Below are 23944 nucleotides of genomic sequence, written 5' to 3' on the forward strand. Positions count from 1 at the left end.
GTGTTGGGCTTCCTCATAGTCCCGTCTATCTGCTTTTTCTTGTTGCTTTCTTGCTTCAGCTTTTGCTTTTTCTTCTCTACGTCGAGCCTCGTCTTCTCTTCTTTGTTGTTCCATTTGAAAGAAGAAGTTGGGGGTTACTGGAGGCAGAGGAGGACGTGCTGCTGTTGTCTCCAAGAGTTGGAGACGCTCCCTGAGAAGCTGGTTCTCAGCTCTGAGTAGAGCTATGGTGTCTGCGGTAGTCGGAAGAGCAAGGTCTCCTTCGGGGGAGACGTCCTCTGGCTGATGGGTACTCTCCTATGTAGACATAATGCTGAAGTCGGTGGTCGTGCAGGAACGCAATCTGACCATCCAAGGATGTCCTCACGCTAGGATACGGTGTGTGTGGACAAGCTGAATCTGATATCAATGTAACATGCAACGAAAGTATTCGTAATTGAGGATCCCGTCACACAAATGCTCACATTGTCTTCTGTATCTTGAGTTTCGCGAGTTTAGCAATCCACTTTATGACTTCAAACTTTAAGAGATTTGAGAGAGAGAGAGAGAGAGAGAGAGAGAGAGAGAGAGAGAGAGAGAGACTGTACACCGTATGGGGTCCTGAATTACCCACTTAAGGGCCCCCCATACCGTTACCGGAATAGTATTTGCTTTATTACTTTGAAGAGACTGACGGTGGACTACCGATAAGCCAAACACAATATCTTGGAGGATTAATAGTCGGGCTGAACTGTACACGGTTGTAGAAGCACCAATGATGTCCAATCTCGAGCCTATGCACTCTTCCCAATGGAATGAGGGAAGGCTGCAAATCTGAGGCTGAGGTAGGGGCTGATTGGAACTGTTCTAGGCTATGTATGAATGCTGAGTTTTACCTTCACCAAGTGGCTGTAGCAAAACGATGCAGATAAGGATGCTGAAAACTGTATGTATGCTGAAAATGCAAGGTGATCTGGAGGGCTGAATGCGGTAGATGCTGCGTTTTGCTGAATGAAGATTGAATGCTGAAGCGTTGATGCTCCTATGTGCTGATGGATGAAACGCTGATGGCTGATAGGCTGAATGCTCCAATTGCTTATGCTCCTTGGCAAGGTTGTTAGAGGCGTTTGGTACGAGGCGGGTATGGTACGCGCCTCGAAAGACTGGTATTTTTTAGAGCCGTTAGAGGCGTCTGTTTTATATATATATATATATAGTGAAAGTTGAGAGAGAGAGAGACTAGAGTGTGTATGTATGAGCCTTGAGGGAGGGAGAGAGAGGGTGTGTATGAGAGAGGGAGAGAGAGTGTGTGTGAAAGAAAGAAAGCTGTATTAAACGTCTGCAAAAGGCCAAAATGACCTATGAGACCAGAATAGTCCATCCTCATCATCTGGATACATCATCAAGATTCAAGGGTACAAAGTAAAATGAAATGAACTGGTAGAGTATAGAGAGAGCTCCAAAAGTGGGTATAAAAAACATCATCATCCTAGTGTGTTTGAAGTTTGAAGTTTGAACTTTGGGTCTTGAGAAAAGCTTAAGGGAGGGAGGGAGAGAATGAGGGGGAGAGAGTGTGTGTGAGAGGGGTTGCCTTGGGCCCTTAAAGACTCCAACCAGCAATTTTATTTTTATTTTTATTTTTATTGTGGATGCCTCGATCAGGCAGTCGTACGCCTCGAACTGTTGGAGGCATGCCTCGTAACAACTATGCTCCTTGGGCTAAAGGCTCCAAGCGTTGAGGTCTTTTGGGCTGAATATGATATGAATGAATGAATGAATGAATGATATGCTCGACTATTTATATGGGCTTTTGATGCTGATCGGCTGGCTACAGAGCTGGCTGACTGCATCTTGTCCTGGATAAATGAATAAATAATGTAAAAATGCCAATTAAATGCTATAAATTATGGAAAAAGTATTGGAATAATATTGAGTAATATTCTAATGCTTTTGCAATGGTCTAGATGGCCTACATGCATATGGGATGAATGCTATTCATAAATGCACACGTCCTGATGCAAACTCTAAACTTCTACTGACTCTACATGCATGAATGCATCTCTTCAAGTGGGTTAAGGGACTTAGACTGGTTGACTGACAGACCGATTGTCTAAGGCTGAGGAATGACCTATGTAGCTCGTGCTTGACTTATCCTGGACTGAGGATTACAATGGGGTTATGATGATTATCATCCTAAAGGGTACTAATAATGTACAATGTTGCACTGATGATGATGAGCCATCTTGTCACCATGCGCTACAGTGCAGAGTGCATGTGACACATACGAGGAAAGGCTTTTAGGCAACGTTACCAAGGGAGGATGATCCTCCAAGTGCCAGACTCAATGCTGAGGATTAGAAGACTAGAGAAAGTGTTTAGGGACAAGGCATGAAGGGCTAGGGGACAAGATGGAACAGATGCATAGATCTTCATCAGATTTGGGGTGGATTTGGAGACCAGGTAGGGTTTTTCAGTGAAAAGGTTGCGAGGAAGGGAAGGATGGCATGTTTGGGAGTCCAAGGAAAAGACAAAGGGATGATGACAGTCATCCAAGAACATAAGTTGGAATCCCGTCATCAAGTTTAGGAGAGGAGGATGTCATGTGCATGCTCATTCCTAGGGCTATTTTTTGAAGGGGAAATAGATAAAGAACAAGATAGAACTAGATCCAAGAGCTTGTGCTGCCTTGTGGAGGATTCATGTGGTTGTCAGCTAGCTCATGAAGGTGACATGCTTTTGTGGGCTGTAGCTAAAGAGGATGTATTGTCCAAGGACCTGGCCGACAACAAGTCGACCAATCAATGAGGTTTTCCCAAGGCCTATATAAGGCACATGTTGCTCATTGTGTAGGCACTTACTCCTTTAGGAGTAGGGTCATTAGACTAGAGTTAGACTAGGTGTTTACTACCTTTTGAGGGGCAGCCAAAGGCTTGCCAAGATGTACACCTTTTTGTACTATATGAATATATTGAAACTCAGCTCTCTCTTTCTCTTCTCTCCATCTCTCTTGCTTGCGTTTTGCATCAAGTTGTTCCAGGATGGTGTTTAGGGTTGAAAGAAAACTCCCAAAGCTTTTGCATGTGACATCTTCCCTGATCAATTCCATAGGCAAAGTACGGTGGCTAACACACCCAACACTTTCCATGCATCGCATCACATGTACATTTCCGTCATGTTTGCCACTCTCTCTTGCATCTACATCTCAATCTTTGCTTGACCCATGCAGGGTAGAGGCTTGCTTTGAAGTCATTGAAACCTCATCCTTGTGTACATAGGACTTGATCTTGCGAGACAAATTATTACCTGTCTCCTCACGTGGGAGTTCTTTGACACAAAGCTCACTTGCTTATTTATGAGATAGTTGAGAGCTCCCTCTCAATGGTTCACTCTCAATTCCCTGGCCATACGAGTCCATAGTGTGTGCAATCATAGACTCGGCCGTTGTGGCCTCCATAAGCTTATGAACCTATAGGCTATAGGTTCTCGTGAATTATCTGCAACTCTTCCTCCTTGGCATTCAACTGCCTCTTTAAACGTTCCATCTTGGCCTTCCAACACATTTGGGTCATCTTCATGCATCCCCTGTTTGCTTTGAAAGTGATGTCCCACATGTGTCTGCTTCTCCACTTAACCTGTATGCATATGCTTGTTACCAAAACATGAGAAGCATGTGGACCACTTTGCGGGTTCTCATGAAACATCTTCAACTCTTCCTCCTTGGCATTCAATTGCCTCTTTAAACTTTCCATCTCGGCCTTCAACACATTGGGTCATCTTCATGCATCCCTTGTTTGCTTTGAGAGTGCTGTCCCACGTGTGTGCTTCTCCACATAACATGTATGCATATGCCTGTTACCCAAAACATCAGAAGCATGTTGTCCCACATGTGTCTGCTTCTCCACATAACCTGTATGCATATGGCTACCCAAATCATCAGAAGCATGTGTACCACTTGGCTGGCCATGTATGATGTGAACTAGGCCCTTGTCCACTGTGTGCATGGCTGGCTATAGTGTATGATGGCTGTTCACATGGAGCCCAATGGCCAAATGACCGTTTCCCCATTGAGAAGAGGGAAACAACCATGCTCTGATACCACTGTAATAACAATGGTTAGGTGTGAATGTTCCTTGGCACTGTCTCATGAACAACAAGCTCGTCTAACTGAAAGTACACAACACTGCACAAGATAACTTTGCAAAGATAGAGATTACACAATACACCACCATTGGGGCTGCGAACGGGCTGACCCCCCTCAATATTGTTGTATTTAACGTGTGTACAAAGTTCCAAGGGCTTTCTAGCCAAATATTCCATGCAATGCAAATAATGAATGCATGCTACCCAAACAAGAGTGTGTAGGAGTAGAATGTCGATGCAAGTGTCGTTGAAAGAGTCAAAGAGACTAGACCACCAACCTCATACACCTGGAGCGGAGTGAGTGCGAAACTGTTGTTCTGAGACCACACACAAACTGGCTCACTCCCTCACAGAGGTTGTGGTGTAGGTTTTGGAAGCACAAGTACACAAATAGGTACTCATACGGTGACAAGTACGCGAACAGGCACATGTAGAAGAGCAGGTACTCAAGCAGGTACATAGCAATGTAGACGGATTCAACACAGCAGGTACATGTACTGCTGCAAGCCTGTATGGTACGGGTATGGGTATGCCTGCAGGTACAGCACGTATTGTGGATGCTACAAGGTACCCCAGGCTACGGGTACGGCTGCAGGTACAGCAGGTATTGTGGACGCTACAAGGTACAATAGGGTACAATAGTAGATGTAGTCAGGTACAACAGCAGTTGCAGCCTGGCACAGTCGGGTACTGCAAGGTGTACAGAAAGTACTACAAGGTGCAGCTGGATACAGTCGGTACAGCAAGGTACACAGTAGGTATTGGTGAGAACAATAAAAGGCGCACAGTAGGTACAATCAGTACAGCAAAATACAGCAAGTACTGTTGGGTTCAACAGAGTGTGCAGGGCAGGTATAGCAGATAGTCATCTCCTTCACAGGAGTTGGGTACAGTCCAGCAACCAGTACAGTTAGGTTACAGCGGGTACTGCAGCAAGTATAGGTACGGCTGTAGGGTACAGCAGTGTACAGGCCGGGCACAGTACAGTGCAACAAAGTGCAGAAGGTACGGTTTTCTTTTTAGTTCTGAGGAAGTCGACTTGCATAGGGAGAACGAGCTAGAGAGAGCTGCGCTGATTTGATAATTGAGAGGAAAGGTAGAGTTGCGGGAAATTTAATGTGTGGGCACATCCATTAAGTGCCCACACATTGAAGTGGGCACAAGGTGGCTTTAATAGACCAAAGGGGGGTGCCCGAAGTTTGGGCTGCCCACAACCTAGTGGGCGGTCCAGAATTTAATGAAGTGTGAACGCCCAAAGGTTGTAAAACCTTTACCCAATAATTAGAGGGTTAAAAAAGATACTTACCACCTGTTTTTGACATGGCCACAAACCATGTCAAAATACAGAGCATTTGTATGGTTCATGGGTGGGCGTCCCCCGCACGTGAACTGGACACATCATAGCAGGCAGTCACACGAAAACAAGTCATGGGAAATCAAGTTCAAGAAAGTAGAGATGTGTGCACATGCATATATCTCTTGTTCTTGGAACCTGTAAATAGTAGGTCAGGTCTTCCCGAGCACATATTTGGCTCAGTGGGAAGCCTAAAATTGGGATCCATGACAATGGGTTCTGCATCTTGGCCATACTATGGGTGGCATGAGGCATGGCCTCCCGCAGATTACATGAGTCTTGGCTTTAGTATGGGCGATATGAAGCTCCTTGCCCTCCCGTACCTTGGCACGAAATAGGGGAGAGCCACTTGGGGGGCCAAACAGTGACACAAATGGGAGACTTGGAAGAAGGAGATGGAAAACGAGATGAGTGTGTGGATTGTCGTGTGGCAATCTTCAGCAAGACTACTTCCAGCTTGTGCTAGTGTGTACAAAGCATAGTTGTCAAAACTTGCCAATGGTAACCGCTCTTACATTTGTGCCAGGGAGGAATCATTGCCAACCCTGTTGACCTTAACGATATGATGTCCTTGTTTATCAATTAATGGTTAAGCGCATCCGTGGGATCACCACCGACTTTTGTTTGCTTTGTAACCTTGTGCATTCATCGAGTTATGGTTGTTAATGGATGTGTGAGTGATGATGCTTTATGGATGTTGCTTCATGAAGTAGAATAAAGTGCTGTACTGTTGGATTGTTGGTTGTTTATGTAGTGGTGTTTTCTCCACTGGCTAGCACCTGATTCTTCCAGTACAAGATGAAAACAGTAACAAAACATATGCTGCATTCGGTGTTCCTTAACAGAACAGGAGAGCTTTCCCGGCTTAAAGCACATGTAGGACAGCCATGGACAGCCCACAACATTCCCACATCAGCCCAAGACAACTCTATATGGCTGCTTGCCACTTTGTCAAGCCCTCATAGAGAATCAACCAGCCTCAAGAAGCTGTTCCTGCAGTTGACCAGCCCTGAGGAGTTCTAGAAGAAGTCGGCCAGCAATCTTTCCATGCCAGAAGGAGTCGGCCAGCACAAGGGGCATAGTCCACAAGTTGACCAGCACACAAGCTCCACCAGGAGAAGTCGATCGGCAGCTTTTCAATGCCTGTTAGCAGTCGGCCAGCACCTAGGAAGAAGGTTCAGATCTGGTCGACCAGCACATAGGAAGACTTTTATCCAGCTGGCCAACAGTTTCTGCTCTCCAAAATCAGTCGACCAGCTCCCACCGGAAAGCATGCGACCAGCCCTAACTACACTTCACCTCTAGTAATAGAGCTTCTCTGTGAGAAATATCCAATCGTGTGCTTTTTAGGTCCAGAGGGAGGTGCCTACAAGCAAACAGCCCATAAACTATCTAGTGCCCATCCTTTGGCCGCCACATGTATTAAAATAGTCTGCCCAGTGTGCACAGCTTATAAGTTTGCCCGGTCACTTTTAAGTGAATGTGGACCTGCATCAATAAATATTAGCATGTGAAAACATAAAGCTGTAAATTGAGTTTTCAAGAGCACTTACCACCTGTAAAACACATGTAGACCACCTGTCAGTCCAAAACAAGTGTGCACATGCTCATCCACAGGGTGCCTAGGCGTCCCCAATCCCATGGACAACATAGTTAGTAATCTTAGGCATTGTCCAAGAAAACAAAACAAGTCATCCAAATATAAAATTAAGGTCATGCACACACATGAGTGCAACTAAACTGGAAGAAACACCCATCTGTTCAGTTGTATCAATCAGGTAAAGTTTCAAGGGATCCAAAATCCTTTCGGAATCCTCCCAAAACATGAGTACAGGCAAACACGAGGATAGCTAATCCGGGAAAAACACACCATGTCAGGCTCCACAAGCCATACACGTACTGTCGTGTCAAGCTCTATATGCCACACATGTATAGTATAAAACAAAAGCAATGAAGAGTTTTGTGACAGTTTGTCTGCCTTTTACATACATTAGCCTCACGTTTCCAGATTTGCTATGATCTTTCAGCCCCTTGAAGGTAAATTTTTCTTGTCTTTCAGGTATTCTGTGTCACCTCCTAGGCGCTCCAAGTACCATTCACGATCTCGTAGCCCTCCTGCGAGGGGGCGGTCTCCACCATCAAGATCACGAAGTGGGTCAAGGTGTGCCAGAATCCCTTTTCTTGTTTCTAGATTTGGAATGGTCATATATCTGGATTGGTTAAGGCTTATGGATAGTTCTGGTTGTTGAGACTGAACCCCCCTTTGACAGGAGTCCTAATGGTTTACCTGATGCTACCAACCCTGGAAATAATCTTTTCGTGACGGGTCTGTCCACACGGACAACAGAGGGCGATCTAGAGGATTATTTTGCAAAGGAAGGCAAGGTAGGTTTTTGTGCTTACTAGTGATTGTCCTGCCGTATAAAGCTTCAAACAGATATGCACTTTTGGGTCAAGTTCCCTCTTTATCAAGGTAGGTTAGCCCAGTAATTAGGGGAAATAACCTTTATCAAGTTGGAGGGTGAAACCCTGTTGTTTGTTGCCATGTGTCACAACCGCCTACTGCCACATTTGCAATCAATGAAGCTAAGCTATAAATTGTTTTTTGTCAGGTGGTGGAATGCAGACTAGTTGTTGACGCTCGTTCGAAAGCATCCCGAGGCTTTGCATTCATCACAATGGATACAGTTGCAAACGCTGAACGGTGTATCAAGTACCTTAACGGATCCACTCTGGACGGAAGGGTTGTTACAGTTGAAAAGGTGCTGACACCTTACTTACGTTTTGGCTCGTGTTGGCCTTGTTTCATAATTTTTGTTTTTTTTGTCGGCCTGGACATTTGTATCATGCCTTTGTTTGTAAATTTTACAGAGCTTAGAGTGGCCGAAACTTTGAATCAAATATTCAGATTTCTTTTCAGCTGCTTGGTTGGTGCCAAGGCAGGCCAAATCAATCTCAGAGCTACAACACTAGATCATTTGGTCAAATTATAGCAGCTCCTGCTTTGCACCAACTTAACAAATACCATGCCTGCCACACTACCTCTCAAAGCTCAAACAATGACCACAACTTTAAGCAACACATCTGAGTTCGGGTATATTTTGCTCACAGATTTGCACCGGTTTGTGCAACGTAATTTCCAAGAGTTGTCGAGAGTTTTCTTGCTTATGTAGCAGACTAGTTATAGCATGGCTTTTGCTGTTTGGCCCACCTGAGTAGCTGCTTTTATAGTGTTGCCAACACTGAACACATCCTACTGACTGTACAATATGAAATTAGGCTTGGCAAAGTGGTGGTATCGTGCTACTGATATTAGACTTGATAGTCTTTTGTACTCTTTTGGGTTGCTGTTTTTATGGTAGTAGGGTGCTTAACCCAGAAGCACATACACACTGGATAATGATTGTTTATTTTTTGTACCAGGCCAGGCGTCGACGGCCACGAACACCCACTCCAGGAAGATACCTTGGTATCAGAAGACCAGGTATAGTTGCACTTATGGATTGGTTTCGGCAGTATTGTTGGACGCATGATGTGACATGCCGGCTTGCACACGTTAACCCATGCTCACACGCTCACACACACATACACTCACTCTTACGGAATCAATGTTGTATATTGTAGGATATGGTGATCGGAGCAGACGCCATTACGAGTCATCACGTGATTCATATCGTTCCGGTCGTCGTGACTACTCTCCAGAGTATTCACCATACCGCAGCCACAGGTATGGGCGTGACAGAGGTAGGTCACCAGGATATTCTCCTTACCGCAGTCCAAGGCGTGGCTATTCAAGATCAAGGTCACCGTCTCGGTCTCCATACTCAAGGTAGTAGTGCTCTTTATGATGCTTTTGGGGGCGTTGGCTGGTGTAGTTTTGGGCAGTGGACTCAGTGGCATGGCTTAAGGAAAGCTCTGAAGTAGGACTCCAATTACATTCATCAGGACACTAGTTTTTGCCTGTGGCACTAGGAGACCGAGAGCTTGTGTGCCAGGATAGAAAAAAAGTTTGGGTTCTTGTTTAAATATTGCTTAGATAAGATATATGGTGTCTACTGTTTCTTTGTTTGGATTACTGGTATCTCAGATCTCTATGGAGTTTATAATTTGTCAAAGATTCCTATGAAGGAAATTAAGGTAAGCTAACTTGCATGTACTTGTATCTTTGCCACCTCTAGAAGTAAAGGAAGCTAAATTTTATGTCCTAGATTTATTTCAAGTCTTTTGAAAGGGCTGTGTGTCTCTACGAATTGCAGCTGTCAGGAGTGCAATCTTTCATACTTCTATCTTCCCAGAGCAGTCCATCTTATGTAAGGTCTCATTGCCATATTATCACTTGAGAGTGTCCATTGAGATAGACAATCTTGTGAGACTCTTGTTCATGGTTACAATCTTCGTGGCCTCGTGTGTTGCTGAGGTATTGTTGTGTAACTTCGTGTGCCTAAGCCTTTGCATGCCAGTGAGGGTGCAGTGGCATGGCTTTGGATGTTTTGTTTCAGGCTTGAGAGATTTTGGTCAAATTTTAAGCTTTGCCAATAGAGCACTTGTGAGGACCCTTAAAGATACATGAAAGAGCATGGCTATGCATAGAACAAGTGATTCACGTGGTTAATCACAATTCTTGCAGAAAAGAGCAAATATGCAAGAGAGGTAAGAGCAACGTGTAAGAGATCATCCTTGGGCCCCACTAGAAGGGATGAAAAGAGGCTCTCGACGAAGGGTGATACATTTGGATTGGTTCCAAATCTTGCAAAGGAGAGCAACCATGCAAGAGAAATACGGGCAAGGGACCGAGCGAGCAACATATTCATGAGTCACGGTGTGCACGATTTTGTTGAGCGTCCACACATTTTCTTGATGGGCGTTGGATGCAGGAAGGGGGCTATTGTTAGCAGTGAGGAGCTTTAGCACAAATGAGGAAGTTGACACAAATGAGGAAGCTTTAGCACAAACAAGGAGAGTCTGGATAACTGCCAGCACATCGCTGTGAATGAGTGGGACTGTGCTTTGAATCGTAAGACCAAAGGGAAGTGTGTCAGTTTACATAAACTACGAGTCTCAGGAGAAATGCATCGGTCTACAGTACTTGCCTTCGCCTTTTTTGTAATAAGGCATTGATTGGGTTTGGAGAAAGAATCAGAGAAATTGGGAGCCATAGCACAATCGATCAGTGTGGTGATTGGCATAGCTGTGGAGATATACAGTTTGCATTCAAAACATAGACACTGTTGCTATAGCGTGATCGTCCTGCATCTTGTTCTACGGGCTAGAGAGAGCCTTATTTAATACTATCCTTGGCAACCTTGGCACTCTCTTCCTGAGCCTCCTGACACCATCTTTGACAGTTTGTTTTTCTCCTCCACCCTTTTACCAAGCCAACTTAAATATCGAGACATGGCCTTGTTCGGCATCCTCTCTTGCAACTTTAACTTCTCTGACTCTCTTTCATGAGCTCCATTTAAGTATTGGTGGTGCTATTTTGGCGCTACACACTCACCGTTTTAATCACCCTTATATTCTAGTTTAGGTTGCATCGTCATTTGACCGTCATCTCTGTAGTCAGGCTAGGCATACATCAACTCTATACGTTGCCTGCCACCACTACTAAACTTTAAATGTGAGGGATATTCATCCTCACCTTTTCACGTAAACTCTCTCTTGTCCATCACATCCAAAAAATCAAGAAATAGATGGAAGTTTTACCTAAATCAATAATATTTCCCCTCCTCCAAAGCTGTTCTCCCCTTCACGTCGTGGCACCTTATTGTAGTTAGCATGTGACACTAGCAATGCATGTACTCATCACCTTGCAACATGGAAGAAAAAACAATGCACAAAGATACACATCTGTATACAAATATACATACATACTTACATATGCACATACAATATACAACACATGCAGAAGCATGTACACTCATTTATAGTAACACATGCATATCCATTGAAGTTTGTCATGGGAACTTCTTGAATTCAATGTGATACTTCAGCATAGCTAATCTACTCTCATGTACATAAAAGATTATATGCATCCTTGAGTGATGAGTTGTTTGGATACAAGATTCAAAAATGGCATTTTCATTTGGTTGCTTTCAGTTGCTTTTTTGATTAGGCACTATGCTTCTCTCTCTCTCTCTCTCTCTCTCTCTCTCTCTCTCTTTTTCTATCAACTCTATGCACCTTGTCCTACCCCCTCCTCTTTGAGTACACATGGATGCTTTTTGGCCTTTTTTTTGAAGATATGTTGTTTCAATGTGTGTGTGAGAGAGAGAGAGAGAGAGAGAGAGAGAGCGTGTGTACATGGCATGTATCTTTGGGTTGTGAAACTCTTTTAAGGCCATATCAGGGAGTTTGAAAAAATTATAATTCCCCTTTCGTAAGGATAAAAAATGGAGGCTCGGTGAACCATTTTAAGCTTTTGTCAAAACCAACTCATGTGACATATCGTTGAAAAGCTCTTAAAGAGTAGGTTCTAGATTTACATTCTAGACAACTTTGGATTTAGTATGTTGAATACACCAAAAAGTATGTTGAAAATTAAATTTTCAAAGTAATGGGATTTTTTCAAACTCCCTAATATGGTCTTATCTCTTGATGTGGATCATGTAGCCTTTGACTTCCCTAAGTAGCTCCACGTATATTGGGGAGAAGTCGGTGGCTTTTGATTTGTGTGTGTGTGTGTGTGTGTGTGTGTGTGTGTGTTGTGTGTGTGTGAGAGAGAGAGAGAGAGAGAGAATGTATTCATTTATGTGTTTGTACATGTATATGTGTTGCATATTGCTTGTGTGTGCACGTGCACATGTACATGTCATTTGTCCATGTGGATGTGTATGTGAGAAGATGTGTGAAACCAACCCAAAAATGAAAGACCATACCACAAACTTTTCTATAATTTTTTATTTTCACAAAAGAAAAGTATAACTTCAATTGGAAATTCTGAGTAAGCTTTAGAATTACAAGGAATTATGAGGAGTGATAGGTTTTTAAGCAATTTTGAGGAGTGATGCTAAGAGATGAAACAATAAATATGCTTGTGTTTTAATTATATAAACATGCTTGCTTGAAACTATAAACATGCTTGTATCTTATAATAAACCAATTTTTTTTTAGAAATATAATCTTGTGCTCAACTTGAAAAGTATTTAGCTATTAGAAAGTATGTAACTATACACTACTCTTAATTTATGTTTTAGACAGTATGGAAGTATACACTACTTTGAATTTGTGTTTGATACACAGTAGATATAGTTTTGTATTTGAACTGTTTTAATCTCCATTTCTTCAAAGTAATTTACTCAATATTTATAAAAAATTTAAAACATTAAAAAACGAGCATTTTTTAATTTCAACAAGTGTTTTTTACAAATAAGATTTTTAAAAGATATTTAAAGGGATTCTTTAAGGAAAAAAAATTAAAATCACACATTTGATCTATAATAGTAGTTGCAATGGACATGGGTCCACTTTTTTTAATTTTTGAATCTGAAGCACTTGATGGGTCTCTTTAAGTACGTAACATTTAATTTTCTCTATATAGTGAATCTTTTTTTTGGTTAATTTTTAAATTTAAATTATGTGAGATGCAAAACCACCTATATTTCCAATAGCCCATGGTTTACTCGTAGATAAATGCACATATGGCCTAGGATAATCATTATCATGTTTAAAATTTATACAATGTTTACAAAAGTGAATAACATGGGAAAAAAATATCGACATTATTAACATGAATTACTTAAATATCAACCAAAAACTAAGAAAATACTCCACTAATACATTCCCAAATGTTGTTGGTACCAAAAAGTGATCAAATGATGGTATAAAAACATAATCATCCTCCATGTATAGTAATACAATACAACCGAGCTTAACTAGTATGGATATGTATGACATGCGAGGATGACACCTCTGCGCTTATACCACTAGCATGGTTGGTGAGATCATGGTTTGTTTTTAAAGGGTGTATGATAGTAGCTACTTCGGTTTACTAGAGTTATGACATAGTTATAGCACTAGCTCATATAGTTAGGTTCACACTATAGGTATTGTATTTTTTTACTTTCCATTATAGTATGTACTTTTTGGTTGTAGAGAAGTGAAGAAGATAGTAGAAAATTTACCATCTATCAATCTCTTGAGTGCTTATCTAGTCGTGTGTGTGTGTGTATGAAAAAGTTTGCTTGCAAGGAGCTCAGCTCATCCTCTCCCCCCCCATTCTTCTCATGATATCAGAGTGAGATCAAGAGGCATGTAAGAGGAAAGAAGAGGAAGTGATACATAGGTAAGGGAAACTCCATCTCTTTCCCTTTGATTAAAAAATAAATCTCTACAGGTAGCTGCTAATCAAGGACAATGGTAGTAGGCACATGTTAACCACATTGGCTAACATTACTCTAAATACGCGGCAACATTTTGAGCCATACCTTTTGTACCACGCAAAGGGCTTCATGTAAATGATTATGTGAAATCTCTAATCTTATAACTTGTATAATGCCAGAAGATAGTCAAAAGCTTTATACCTCATACACAACCAAGAGAAGCATCTTTTGGGGTGCCAGCCTATAGGTATGTGGGACCATCTTGTACACAAGTACTTCCCATAATGAAACCTAGGCACATGTCCAAGCACATGGCTACAATGGCTCCTAAGCGAGCTCGAGGACCAATAGGGACATGGATCAAAACTCACATAAACCTAGAAACAAGGAGAAACATCGGTGCCATTTTGACATTAATCTAACCAACCAGGGTGGTATTGAGGGAGCAAGAGGAATACAGGATAAGACCCTCTCTCATAGCTAAGCTAATTTCAAAGTTCGATGGAAGAGTCAGCAGCCAACAAAAAAGAGAGGCCTCCTAGAGCGATGAAGAGCCCTACAAGCCACTTTGCATGTAGCTATAGGAAACGGATGCCATAGCAAAGAGGGCGGTAGTTCATGAGTTGGAGAAGGGCATCTTACACTGCTTACACCCAAAGTACAATTGTGTCGAGGAATACTTGAAGCAAGGGGAACAATAGGACTATGAGATGGAGTCCTACATGTCTGACTTAAATATCCTTTCCACCCAGATGATAGAGTGCAACTTTCACATGCAAGCCTCAACCAATCACATATTGAAAAAACATGTGTCACTATAAATTTGAATGCGCAAGTGATGGGGCAGAGATGGATCGGCTCACAAAGGATGTAGAGGCAAAGAAAAAAGGGATTCTCGAGGCCAAAACGACTTTATCTCAATAGGTATAAGAGCTTCTCCATCAGCATAAATCCCCATGGAAGAAAAGGCCTGCAACACACAGTTGTAAATTCAAGTGCAAGGCATCAAAGAGAAGCATGCTGAAGTACCTGACTTGCAAGCCAAGGTAAATAATTGGGTCCTATATCTCTATGCTGAGCTCTCTAATACAATTGATGATCGCCAACAAGCGCCCTGGAGAACCATTTGGAAGAGAAGGATAAAGAGTTATAGGCCACTGAAGCGGGGTTAAAGCCACACATGGAGGTGTTACAAGGATAGCTAGAGCAGGCCAAGGTCAAGGATCTTAAGGTAGCACTACAGGATTTCCAAACTAAAAAGGTGACTATGTTGGCTAGCCACCAACAAGTCATCTATCATCTTAATGAGCATATTATGGATGCCCATGTGGTGATAGCAAGACTGCAAGATAAGATGGGTGTGCTGTTGTTGTAAACAAAGAAGGATGGCCTACTCCTTCAAAATCTCCAACTCTAAGAAGCTTTCCAACGGGAACTATAGATTTTCGAGGCTCTATGAGCTTAAGAGGCTTGCCTCATTGACCTTCATTAACAATTGCGATTGCAAGTAGAACCCGCCATCAGAAGAAGACGATACCTATACTAAGCTCATGGATAGGGCAGCCACATTGGCTTAACTTCCATGGTTCCTCGGGCCCCTCACCAAAATTTCTCCCTATTTTGGCTTCACTAACACTCTCTTTATGAAATACAATATTAACTTAAGTGAGGTACTAACCCAGAGAGACTTAGTACTAATTCAATAAAACAAGAATAAAACACTACATGATATGATGACCCCACCATTATTATGGCTATATTTATGGGGGCTCTCGAACATAATGAGGCTCAATCCATGTACATATACTGCTAAATTTTTTATCATGGTATATGGTACCAATTAATTCTACTAACTTTAGCAAGGGGGAGGAGCCCATTGACTTAATGAAACCATCTATGCTTACCTCTTTTGTTGCTCTCCTTCCTAAACTCTAGGATAGCTTAACTTGGATGCTCACGCATGGCTAGGTAGAAGCACGCCCACCAACACCTTCTTTTACATAACATCAAACTTTGGATGCTCACACATGGCTGGCTAGAAGCACATCCACCAACACCTTCTCTTACACTTTATCATCCTTATAGAATTCTTTGCCTTTTTGATATTATTTATGCACACCTACAATCTTTATTAACAACATTAGTCTATGAATTTGACCAAGTGCACATAGAATATCGTACATTCCCTAAGGAAGAAGATTTACATGCTTTGTATGAATTGTTTATCACCAAGAAACTACTGCTGCCTTCCAATGATGGGGATGGAGATAAAAGGGACGATAAAGAGGACTTGATGTAGAGGAATAAACACCTACCCAATGTTTGTCCTATTTATCTACTCTTTATGAAAATAAAAATAAGGATGCCACTAATCGAGAGAGATTTCCCTGACTCCACTTTTAATTTTCCCACTAACCTTCTCAACCCCCGAGGAACTATTGGACAGACAGCCAGCCAGAAGAAGCCGAGGCCGATCCTATGTCGTCACACGAGCACGACGTGGTATGTGTTAATCGTGGAAGAAGAACTACCATTAATGTATTGTTGAATGCCATTGAGAACATTCCTTGCTTCAATATCTAGGAAAATTCACGTTTAATACAAAGGAAGAAGGAGGTAGTTGTAACCTCATGCACATATGTGAAGGTGGGATAGGAAAAGGTATAAGCATATAAAAGGTCCTAAAGCCTAAGAGTGGGTTCACATGCTAACACATGGCACACTTGGTGGGTTGGATAGAATATCCAACGACTCGAACCCCACACAAGAACATGATAGGGTGATGCCAAGGTTGTGCACATAACATGTATACCATGCTATATCATATAGTATTAATATATGAAACAATGCATCAAGAATCAAATCTCTACCCCAGGTACATGGAGTGATCGATGTCAAACTATCACATGAAAATTTGCATGGAGCACCAACATCTGCATCATAGGCTAAAAATATCCTATCACCATAAAGATGTGCCGGTGTAGATCCTCTAGCGAAATTGGTACATGTATCAATGCCAAACCTCCAACAGCTGGAACATGTGTTCAAGATGGCACAACACCAAGAAAATATGTCGATGAAGCACATGGTGAAAAATCATCACCATAAAACCATTCCAAATAGGATCTCAACAACTGCATCAAGAAATCATGGATGGTCGGATCATCTTCCAAAGAGAATATCATCATCAAATCAGAATGATACAGTAGAGCAAAAGTATGCTCCTCCACTAGAATATCATCTAAGGCATCATAATACTCTTACTCAGACATAGCATCATAAAAGATATCATTGTCAAAAGAATGATCATCATGACTATGACCCACATAAACAATATCATGAAGAACATGTGTGTCATCAATCAAGGTGATAAGATAAACTTTCTACTTCCTTCCTATGCGTTGGATAACACAAGGAGAGCCTTCAAGAAATATATATCCCATATCAGCATCAAAGAATATAAACATATAGAACCATAAATGTATAATATCCACATGCCAATAGCATAGAAAATTCCATACTCTCCTGCTAACACCATATTCGTGATTTTGGGAATCTCCCAATTCCCATTTTTGAGTACTAAAAAAGGAGGGCATGGATAACATGCTTGTAAGTTTATCAAAACCCTATCATGTGACCTATCATTGGAAAGCGCTTGAAAAATGGGATCTAAAGAGCTAAGAAGCGCTCATTTTGGATTAACGGTGTTCAAGTTATGGAAATTCCAATTTTTTGACCACAAGTCCCAAACTTATGGGAAATTCCCATATTCCCCAATATGGTGTTTGCTGCAACATATAATCCATAAGCATATGCCTAAACATCCATCATATGAATGAGTAGAGAAAAATTTTCATAAAGATCTGCATGTCTTGTTACCCATCATAGGTAATAAGCTAAATATATTTTCTGTGAATATCTGTAAATCCACTTTTGCATGGATAGGCAAATCAGCCCCATCATGCATAAAAATATTAGGAATATCATCATAGATCACCATAGCATCATAAAAAATAATATCATGAGAAACAACATCATCATGGGCAACATCATCACCATGATGTTGATCAAGAAAAAGAAAAAACTACATAATCACTACATCACCATCATCATGATAAAAAGAATCATCACAAAGAAGCACATCATCCATAAGAAAACCATCAACATGATCAACATGAAGATTAATATCACGAGAACCTAGAGAACCATTAAATAAGATCACATCAATGTGGTCATCACCATCATGCATAATAGGCTCAATAGATGGAACCTCCAAATTTGGATAACGAACATCATGTGCAGTAGGCTCAATGTGAGTTTGCATACCTGCATGAAGAACTGGATCACCATAAATAGAGTCAAAGAGACTAATCATATCTGCATGACTACTAGCATGAACTAGCTCCTTTGGATCATCATCAAGAATCAAGGTGAGAGTATCATTGACTACATCACCACTAGAAACTAGATCAAGAATCTACATATCTGTACTGGTCATAGCTACATGAGAACACTCTCTATGGCTAAACTATAATTTGAGAAATATCCTCCAATGGAGAATCAAGAATCACATCATCCTGTGCATGTGACACATCATCATGTTATCCATCATCGATCACATCAATTATGCTGTCCAAATCATAGGGTAATATGACATCATCACACACATGTGAGTCAAAATTATGCACATTGGCATCTCTATCATCTTGACTATGCATGTCAGTATCTCTATTATCTTGACCATCTGCCACACCCTGGGAAATATCCAATGTGAAGCTAGGTACATCTGAGAACTCCTTCTAGCACTTCTGGCCTTCCTGGTTCTCCCATGCATTCTTAGCCTCCACCATATCCATCCAATCATAATGGCTATCAATGTCAACATCATCATCACTGTCTACTTTGAGTCACTCTCATAAGCTTTCCTAACTCCTCTACGGCTGATTGTAAGGTTTTTATCCTCCTCAGCCTTGAACAAGGCTTATATCTACCCCTCTCACGATAATCATATGTATCATCCAATGTGTCAGAAAACTTTGACAATTTATCTCTAGCTTTCTCCAATTTTTAAGATGAAGATGCCTTGCGGAAAGATTTAATGATCCCATATAACTCTTTTTCCAAATCAACCATGCACCAATGTTTGTGTCCATCTCCCTTAAACGATAAGGCTCACACATATATTAGTATGCTTTAGTTTTATGATCCTAGTCTAGGAAAATTTCACACCTTTTGTTTTCTTCTTCTTCTTTTTTCCCATTGCGATGATGAAGAGTGTGAGCTCTCACATACATTGCACCACATTGCATAAGACCAAGCTCGCAAACCACCACAAGGAGAGCTTGATGCTATACCAAGATCAATGCCATGCATAAGACGGCTGCCAACACGACTCAATGTTAGATTTAGAATCCAAAAATATTATGGCACAAGTTATCTTAGGATTCTGTTTGCTAAGGTCATTTAATGTGGAAAAATAAGTTAGCATAAAAACCTTTGATAGACTTTGAACTCATCCTTACAAACTCTTCAAAACTTAGAACTCCTAGAGACTTCGGCTTGGCCTTTTCTGCCTGTGCTTTTCTTCTCGCTTCATTTTTCTCTTTTCTTTGCAGTTGGGTATTGTGAAGATGTGAACCCATTTTGTGCTGCTCTTAGATCAGATCCATCACCTACTTTGTGCAGTGAATTCCTTCACCAAGAGGGGGTCGAGTTTCATGGTTACCAATCTTCCTTGTTGAGAAATTATGCAACATCTTCATTGGCCATATTCTGCCAAACCAGAACCATCATGATGGGAATCGATGAAACATGATCGCCAAGTGTTAATGGAACAACTACCATTAATGTATTGTTGAATGCCATTGAAAACTTCATTGCTTGCTTCAATACTAAGGAAGAAGGAGGTAGTTGTAACCTCATACACATATGTGAAAGGTGGGATATGAAAAGGTATGAACGTATAAAAGGTCCTAAAGCCTAAGAGTGCGTTCACACCGGCGGGTCCTATTATATGGACCCCATATTGGATCTCCCAGCCCTAGAATATGAGCAGATTATCATGGTTGGGAATCCACTTTTAAAACCTCATTTGATGTAGCAAGCATTAATGTACATTGCCCCATTGGACCCAACCACTCCAATACAAGCTGAAGCTTATGCCATGGGGTTGTAGCCATCCAATGTACCATACACTTTGACTGGCCAAATAACATAGAATTGGGACACATGAACTAGCAAGAGACCTTATGGTCTAATGTAGCAAGCCAACCCATGGGCTAGCAGATTTGCTCATGATACGGTTTATCACATTTATGATTGCCCATGCATACAAGCAATAGGGATGTGCGAGTATATTTTTGAGTCACGGGGAGGCTACGAGGAGATACAAGTGGATGTTGATGGCCAAGTTGCAATTAAAAACTTTCGTATCTTGCCAACCTGGAGATTTTCTTTCCTCCACTAGAAAATAATATGCAGACATCTACATGGCATCTCCACAACATTTACGTGTGGACCCCCTGTACATGTCCATCAAAAGAAGATTCACAACCGGAGAGTTCCATGAATGACGTGCTCGTGACATTTTATTTACAATTTTATATACTTTGAGCACAACTCTTTTTATTCCCTAAATCAACATCACAAATTTATGCTTGCCGTGGTCAATGCATGGCAACCCATTCTAGATCCTGCCATTGTGGTTTATAGGTAGGTTTTTCAAGCTTATCATCCTTCTTATAAACTTTCAGGATGATTATGTCCGTAGCTATAACAAGGAAGGTATGTGATTTGGGGTGGTTGCAAGATCAGGGTGCCCAGTTTTGTCCACTCAGGCACCCTGTAAATAGTAAAAAAACAGGCATTTATTTACCTTTAGTGGCCAATCTCTCCTAGCTAACGAAGGAATTTCCTTTCAAGTTCTTTTGGTGGAACGTCACATGCAAAGTTGGGAATATAGTTGCATAATCTAATTAAGTATTAGATAGTTAAAAGTCATCATTTCCTTAGGTACAAGCTTAATGTATACACCATGTCCCAAATTTGGGATGGTTCCATAAAATGCTAATATCTTTCACATATAAACTCATATGAGATTTCCACTTTGCATTTTAGATCTTCACATAATATAGAGCTTAACTTGATTTTTTGAGAAATTTTTAAGCTATTTGTCTATTTTCTTTAAATATTTCAAGGTCTTTAAAGTGTTATAATATATGCCACTTTTTGCACCCACAATAACTACCACTTAAAAATGCATAATCTTGTAGATCAAAAGAGTGGTGGATAGTGAGACATTGGAAGAATGTGGTGGTTAGTCCAAATTGCAAATCCAATGGTTCAATTTTTAATGATCTCTTTTCTAAAATTCTTCCAGGCTATCAGAAGGCCTGCAAATACTAATAATCTAATTAGTAAAATTACATTTTTGATGTAAATCATCTAAAACCTATAGGGACTAGTGTACTTGTATTGGTGCATCTATGGAAAAAAAATGAGATCACTCTAAGTATGGAAAGATTATTTTTTTATTATTTTATCATATTTTTGGTTAATTTTGATAAATTGAACTAATTTATATTAATTTAAGCTATATTGGGAGTAAATTTGATTGTATATGTATTTTCTATTAGTTTCTTGATCTCGTTTGAAGTACCTTTCCCCCCAAAATTTGTTGTCCAAGAATTGTCCCAGTCCAGCATAAACTGGACAAAACTGGACACCCTGATCTTGCAACAAACCTTTGATTTAAACAAAGAACCTTCCAACAATAGTGGAATTATATATTATTATCATCTCCTTCGTTGCCTTCCCTCTTACACGCGTACAACCTTTGAGGACATGATCAACACTAAATTTTGGAGATCTTTGTACTTCCTATGCTGCACACTGCGTGTCCTCTAGACAAGGAAAAGCCACTACAAAGAATACCAAGGCCAACAAACCCTATGCAAAAGGTTTCGAGGACAGAATCTAGATCAGGTAGGGAGCAAGTTAACCCCATTTTGGGATTAACTCAGCATCTCTCCATTACATACAAGAGATAGTACAATAAGTGTCATGAAACACAGCACTCTAAATGTTGTAATTATGAGAATAGTTGTCTAGGCCACAAAACACTGTAATTTGTAAGCAATTAGTTCATCTTTCATGAAGTTTTTGGCGCCCAAGTGTGAATAAAGGCCACTTGTGCAAATAATATTATTCTCCAAATGTAAGAGATAATCCCCCTTTGTGCCAATTGAGTCTAGTGCTATCTCCTTTCTCTCTTGCTTGTCTATGGTGTGTGTGTGAGAGAGAGTTACATTCTTGGTGCATGGTCCTTTCATACTTGTATTCTTGAGTGTGAGAGTAAAGAGGAGTGAATGTCCTTGTATCGAGAATGGTAACCTCATGGTGAGAGCTTGAGGAAGAGGCAAGAGTGGTGCTAGCTACCACTAGCAAAGTTTGGATTCTATCGACATATAAGCTTGGACACCAGAAAGTTCCCCACGATAAGTTAAGGTTACTGGTCGGAACGAGCCTTCATGTGACTCCTAGATTAAAGCACTTCCTATGGCAAAGTCATAAGCATCCATGAACACTTGAAATATCAGCTCAAAATTTGGCTGCTAGAGAATTGGTGCTGAAGATAGCATCCGTTTTCAGATTCCAGAATGCTTCTTGAAAGGCACCTGGCCAGACATATTCTACATCTTTCATGGTCAAGCTGTATAGGGGTATTACCACATTTTCCAAGAATCGCATGGACCTAGTGTGCCACTTAATCAATCTTAGGAATCTGGCTAACTCCTTGGTATTCTTAGGCGGTTGGAGCTTACTATGATTTAGACTTTTGCTGGGTCCACTGCTAGTCCTTCTATGGACACTATGTGCCCCAACAAGGATTTGCTTATGCCTACAAAGGCACACTTAGCAGGGTTGTGAGACTCAGTCTCGCTGTCTTGCAATTTTCTAGAAACATTATTAGGTGCTTTATATGGTCTTCTTTTCTTCCAAACACATTTAAGTCATCTACAAAAACCCTCATGAAGGAGGTCAAATATTCACAGAATATTTCTTGCACCATTCGTTGGAACGTGGTTGGATCATTCTTTAGCCCAAAGGTCATCACATTGGAGGCAAAACCCCCCCATTTAGTTACAAAGGTTGTTGGAGAGATGGAATAACTCTCTCACTTGTAGCAAGAGTAGTATGATCCACACTTAGCTCAATCCAATGGGATTTGCATCCCTTTCAGAGCTAGGGATTCAACCCGTACCGGTGCACAAAAGCTTATCCATTTGATGGAGAGAATGTGAAGAAAACTACTACTATTGACATAGACTCAACACACACTCAAGCTCAATCTTGCTATTGCTCAACTCCACATTCCATTCATCCATACATCCAAACAAGAAGAAAGCCTAGCTATTGCTTACACAAGATCAAGCATTCTTCATTCTCAAATACTCATTTCCCTAGCATGCACACAACTCTTGAAACTATCAATAAGAAACATGCATACTAGAGAATTGACAAAAGAAGAGAGACAAATATCAACTCATTGCATTGAATTAACAAAAGAATAGAACTTACAACAATGTAGATGGGGAGTGAGAAGAGCTTGCACCTCTATGGAAGAAGAGGGAGAGCTAGTCTCAAGAGAGCTCAAACATGAGTTTGCCCAATGTGTCCATGCTCTCAAATGAGCCACCTTTTATACAAAAATTCTAGAACTCTCAAAAGTTCCCATGTGGGATTATTGTGAAGCCCTCTCCCACATTCATCTACAAAGTGGAACTCTTTACAAGAGCCCTAAGTATCTTTTTTGTTGCTTCCTTGTATTGATCTTCATTTGCATGCAACACTCCCCCCTTCCTATTTTGCGCACGTCCTCGAGCGCGGTAGTAGCAAGAGCTGCAACAAAAAACAATTGATACATTGAAGTCTTTTATTGAAAAAGAAAAAGAAAAGAAAAGAAAAGAAAAATCAGCAATGATAATTTTCACACGTGAGCATACAAGTGCAAGGCTGATTAAAGTTTTAATGAGTACTAAAATAGGTGAGTAAAGACTAGTCAAAGTGAGACTTAAGTGGTAGATAATGCTATGCAAAGGCAAGTGTGCTTTGTACACCGCCGGTTATGACCGCAGTCTCAATGTCCTACAAGTAT

The 23944-nt window shown here is 40.9% G+C and overlaps 1 protein-coding gene across 1 annotated transcript in view; it reads left to right on the top strand.

Moving 5' to 3' along the window:
- LOC147614376 (serine/arginine-rich splicing factor SR45a-like) overlaps positions 1–9624 on the top strand; it is a 44630-nt gene extending 35006 nt beyond the window's left edge. Inside the window, exons 3-7 of the mRNA XM_086780914.1 lie at positions 7530–7631; positions 7741–7855; positions 8083–8232; positions 8894–8954; positions 9095–9624. Of these exons, the coding sequence (XP_086637040.1) occupies positions 7530–7631; positions 7741–7855; positions 8083–8232; positions 8894–8954; positions 9095–9303 (637 nt within the window). The 3' untranslated portion in view covers positions 9304–9624. The remainder of the gene's footprint in view (positions 1–7529; positions 7632–7740; positions 7856–8082; positions 8233–8893; positions 8955–9094) is intronic.
- Positions 9625–23944: the final 14320 nt, after the last annotated feature.

The sequence above is a fragment of the Cibotium barometz genome, chromosome 42 (genome assembly GCF_041138505.1).
Source record: "Cibotium barometz isolate CiBa-2024 chromosome 42, ASM4113850v1, whole genome shotgun sequence".
NCBI lineage: Eukaryota > Viridiplantae > Streptophyta > Polypodiopsida > Cyatheales > Cibotiaceae > Cibotium > Cibotium barometz.